At 42.8% G+C, this 4743-nt stretch overlaps 1 protein-coding gene across 1 annotated transcript; it reads left to right on the plus strand.

The window, feature by feature from the left end:
- The first annotated feature begins 310 nt into the window (after positions 1–310).
- nfkbiab (nuclear factor of kappa light polypeptide gene enhancer in B-cells inhibitor, alpha b) lies at positions 311–3267 on the plus strand. The gene is made up of 6 exons (XM_059956735.1): positions 311–730; positions 1281–1389; positions 1679–1889; positions 2132–2220; positions 2335–2583; positions 2752–3267. Exons 1-6 carry the CDS (start codon positions 462–464, stop codon positions 2803–2805), a joined length of 981 nt encoding a protein of 326 aa, XP_059812718.1. The 5' UTR covers positions 311–461; the 3' UTR covers positions 2806–3267.
- Positions 3268–4743: the final 1476 nt, after the last annotated feature.

Consider the following 4743-nt stretch of genomic DNA (forward strand, 5'->3'; position numbering starts at 1 on the left):
CCCCCAATAAAAGTACCCCGTGAAGTAATGCACCACTGCACATCCCACACTGGTGACAGTATTGGGAAAGGATTTTTGTACACTGCCCATGACTTGGTGGAGCTTCCCGTTGTTCAGTGGACTGCACGCACCAAGTGTGGGTATTTTCCCTCATTTCCCCACTCTGCACACTGTGTTCTCTATTTAATTGTACATGCTTGCTATCCTGCGGAATTTCCCAGCGAAAAGCACGGTCTTTTCGTGACTCGAGCAGAAGGCGGAGACATGAAACCCCGCCCAGAAAAATCCCCGAAATGCGAAGTTTTAAATCTGTTGCAGCTTCCACCACAGCTCAAACGCGACGGTCGAGCTCACTGGCCTGGGAGCTGCTCCATTTCTGTGGGTTTTGTGTGTGTTTTTTTTAAATTTCTCGCCCCGTGTGTCCCTCTTTCGCGGGGAGAACTTTTGCTTGTGTTTGAAGCATGGCCGACTACGTCTTATTTAACAATTGTATCGATGGCTTGGATCAGCACTTCGGTGGGAAGGGGAAGTTGGACGCTGCGAGCGGAGCGGTGCAGAACGGGGCCGGCGGCAAGCTGGCCGGGCTGTGCGAGGAGCGCTGTGACAGTGGCATCGGCTCCATGAATGAGAAGGACGAGGAGGTGTTGCGGGAAATCAGGGAACTCAGCCTGACCGACAAGTCAGAGGCGCCCCAGTCTTGGAAAGACTTCGTCTCGGAAGACGGAGATACGTAAGTCGTCTAGAAGCTGTTATTTAGTTTGCAGTTTTTATATATAAAAAAAGGAGAATGCAAATGCATCTTACTCCAAAAATAAACCTTGCATTCTAAAAGTGCATCCGTAAAAAGTGCTCGCTTGGGGGGGGGGGGGGAGAGAGAGACATATCTCGTCTAGTAACTCAACATTGTAACTAGCGCATAAAGTGAAAAAATGTAGAGTTCAAAACAGATTGGAAAATTTATGCTTAATTTATGAGAGTTTTATTCCAACTTAGTTTTCAGTCAGATTAAAATGTCCGTGCAGAAGTTTCTGCTGGGGTTGGGGTTTGAAGAATTGTTGAGAACACCATGTTCTGTTGAGGCGCTGGGCGGTGCAGTTCCTGTCGAAGCCTGGAAAGTCCCTGGCAGGTGGCCAACCTCTGGTTAACTGATAAATATTTAACAGTGTGGAAAGTACCCAAAAAAACCGAGCTTGCGCAATCCTGGAGAGTTCCGTCACTTGCCTTTTGCGCTGCCCGAGGCCCGAGCGGCAAGTTTTAATGTGGCATTTTCCTCCTTTCAGGTTCCTTCATCTGGCCATCATCCACACTGCCAAAGAAGTTACCCTCCAGATCCTCAAAAATATCCAGGATGGAGATCGGTATCTCCACCGCCAGAATAACCTGAAACAGGTAATTATGGTCTTTGTTTGCAAGTTTATGCTTTTTTTCTTGGTAATATTAGTTGCCTTTTAATGCTCTATTGTTGTAAATTTGATTGCTTAGAAGCTGGGTGTAAATGGCTATAAGGAACCGGGGCGCTGATGAAAGGGGTGGTTTCCTCAGGCTGGGAAGTCCCGGGTGTATTAATAAATGCTTTAACTGACAAATGGAACAAAGACGTCACACTTAGTTTTCCTGTTCTGCCGCTTTCCACTCAGCATTCTAACTGGAATTGTCCACCTTTTTCCCATGTTCCCAGAGTGCCATGCATCTGGCCGTGATCACACAACAGTCGGATGTGCTGCAGTCTTTGCTTTGGGCGGGAGGAGACCTCGGACTGAGGGACATCAGTGGCAACACACCTCTGCACATCGCCTGCGAGATGAATCTGTTTGAGTGTGTCAGCATCATCAATGAGTCCTGCACAAGACGTGATATCCAAAGCCTCCTGGATAGCAAGAACTACAATGGTACGGTTATCTATTATTTCTACAGGCCCACTAGGAATCCTAATTCCTCATTAAATTTGAAATTGAAATCTTTAAATTGGAAATTGACACAAAATGTAACATTGGATACTTCTAAACAAAATCATTTTGCTATTTTATGCAGTTCTTGTTTTGGCAATAATATGGAATTTACATGAGATTTAACATCTTTGAATACTGGTTGGTTGCAATATTTGAAACATGTCCATGTTTTTCAATTTCAGGTCTCACCTGTTTGCATTTGGCAGTGAAGAACAGACTTCCCCATATGGTGAAATACTTAATACAGCTAGGAGCTGATATTAATGCACAGGTAACCAGATTGATTGCTTTCTAAATGCTTAATATCTAGTTAATATATCAGCTAATAACTGGTCCATTTTCCCTTGCACGTCCATAACCACAAAGTGTGCTTTTCCCCCCTCAGGAGCCATCCAGCGGTAGGACTTCACTTCATCTTGCAGTGGAGGAGCAGGATGCTGAAATGGTGACACTGCTGGTGCAGTGTGGAGCAGATCCCAATGTCCTAATGTACAATGACTGTGCGCCCTACCACCTGACCTTGGGACGGGATAATCTGACGATACAGAAGGAACTTATCAACGTGACAGATCCATCCCTGCACATTTTCTATGAAGATAATCAGATGTGGGATTATGAATCTTCTGACTGGGAGGTGAGCGAGCTGGAAGGAAATTATCTATGCAATGTTTAAAACACACACCTTAGTAGCTGATAATGTGGACGACTAAATTTGTATGGACTAAAACGGTCGTCTTATATAATATGAGGTGAAATATGTTTGCCACCAAATTTGTTGCTCATGTGTAATTTATTTCCCCAGGTTCCTTTCTCATATGATGACTGCGTAATTGGGGGACGGCCGCTTGGGTGCTGAAGATGACCCCCTTACACATTGCTACTCTGCACTTTCTGTATTTCAATTCGTCTAAAGAGTTGGAGACGTGTATTGAAGCATGGTTACCCAGTCATCTCCTTTGATGAGAAACACCAATGACAGACACTAAAATTTACAAGTCATGCAGCTGGGTGCCCATGTATCTTAAATAATTTTAATGTAATTTAAAAATATCCAGAAGCAGAGGATGTGATGATGTAAGTTATACTGTAGATGTAGAATGAGATCTTCTGGTGTAAAGGGAATTATTGAACGCACTGTATTCTCAATTGCATGGAGCAGATGACTGAAATGTTATATTTTAGCATACTGGGTATATTTGTCATGTATAAAGTGTAAATGTGTAAAGTACTGTAAATACTGTACATTATCTAGTGAGAATATTTGATACAACTCTTTGATATTTATTTTTGTCAAATAAAGTAAATGAAGCATTTAAAATTTGTGTTGCAATACATAAGTTTAGATAATATTACAGGGATGCGCATATTGTGTGTTTCACTTGCATACAATCTGTGGCACAGCACCTCTCAAAATCCATTTCTGCTGTTCTCAGTAGAAAACAGCCATGTGCATTCATGACAAGTTGCAGAAACTTATTGAAAAAGATAATAGGGCAGAGGTATTGGTTTATATTGTCACCTGCAGTGAAAATCTTGTCTCGCATACTGTTCATACAGATCAAACCATCACATGGTGCTTTGAGCTGGAACAGCAGCAAAGTAGGAACACTACTGACAAAGCACTGTGTGTAGGTAAATGATAGTGTAAGATCATAACAAATTAGATCACAAAGCCAAGAGTTTGATAGGAGTGGGGTAGAAAGGATCAACATAAACCTTGCATTACTTGCAGTGTATGCAGGAATGAAATGCCATGGTCAGCAGACAGAAGTACTCCAAAAAGCCCCTAGCACAAGGAAGTGCTACTTCACTTCCTGTATTAGATTGAAAAGGACTTGACTGAGGTCAGTGAGTTTGCACAAATGAAATATGGAAGGGCACAATTGGCATTCCTTACTGTTCTTGGAACTGAGGCTTAATGAGAGATTTAAGGGGATGTTTAGATTGATGGGTTTTAATATGCCACTGAGTAGAAATTGCATACCAGGAATATTGTTATCCAGAGGAAGCGGGTGAATTATTACTGCCAAAATGAATTCTGCCATTGAGCCATAAACATCAACACTGCAGTGCATTGTAACTGGGTGGGAAGTTTCCTGATTTAGATCTGGCAATGGTGAAGGAGCCATGACATATCTCCAAATCAGGATGCTGAGTGACATGGAGGGCAAGCCACAGGGTGATGGTGCAGTCTCCATGCACTTTCTTCCCTTTGTCCTTTTGTGATCATTGTAATGAACTAGAAAAAAAGTGTGATAACTAGAAAAAAGAGATGATGGTGTTAACAGCAGTGGTGTTTACCAGAGGGTGGCCATGTCCTACATCACATAAGAGCAACAAGGCAGGATAGCAGTATTCTGCTTATCACCGGCATTGTTCCAGCCCTCGGTGTGTATACACACACACAAGGATGTGATAGCTTACATATGTGAAGAGATAAAAAGAGAACGGCAACCCCTCAGAGTCTAAGATCCCGTGTTTCCAATTCTGTAATGTCGTTGCTGGAAGCACTCAAGGACAGACTTGCTTACCCTCAGGTTTGTCTCCTGGTAATCTACCCAAACGTTCACCTTTCACACTTCGCAAATGTGAGCTCATCTAAAATTCTGTATTTCTTGCCAATCAAGTGATGCTTGAGCTGTTTGATATACAGCAGCTTCTACTTTAGCAGACCCTTATTAAAACCCGCCTTCTGCTTCCCAAATCCATCTGTAAGTACACTGCCCAATCTCAGTAATGTGTTTCCACCCTATAACATGTCAAAGCTCCGGTTTTGCGAGTTAACTCCATTAAT

The sequence above is a fragment of the Hypanus sabinus genome, chromosome 2, assembly GCF_030144855.1.
Source record: "Hypanus sabinus isolate sHypSab1 chromosome 2, sHypSab1.hap1, whole genome shotgun sequence".
NCBI lineage: Eukaryota > Metazoa > Chordata > Chondrichthyes > Myliobatiformes > Dasyatidae > Hypanus > Hypanus sabinus.

Excerpts from the sequence above, each read along its gene's own strand:
- nfkbiab (XM_059956735.1), top strand. The coding sequence starts at position 462 with ATGGCCGACTACGTCTTATTTAACAATTGTATCGATGGCTTGGATCAG. Across the intron at positions 2,221-2,334 it reads GAGCTGATATTAATGCACAG|GAGCCATCCAGCGGTAGGAC; the intron begins GTAACCAGATTG and ends TTCCCCCCTCAG. Across the intron at positions 2,584-2,751 it reads ATGAATCTTCTGACTGGGAG|GTTCCTTTCTCATATGATGA; the intron begins GTGAGCGAGCTG and ends TTATTTCCCCAG.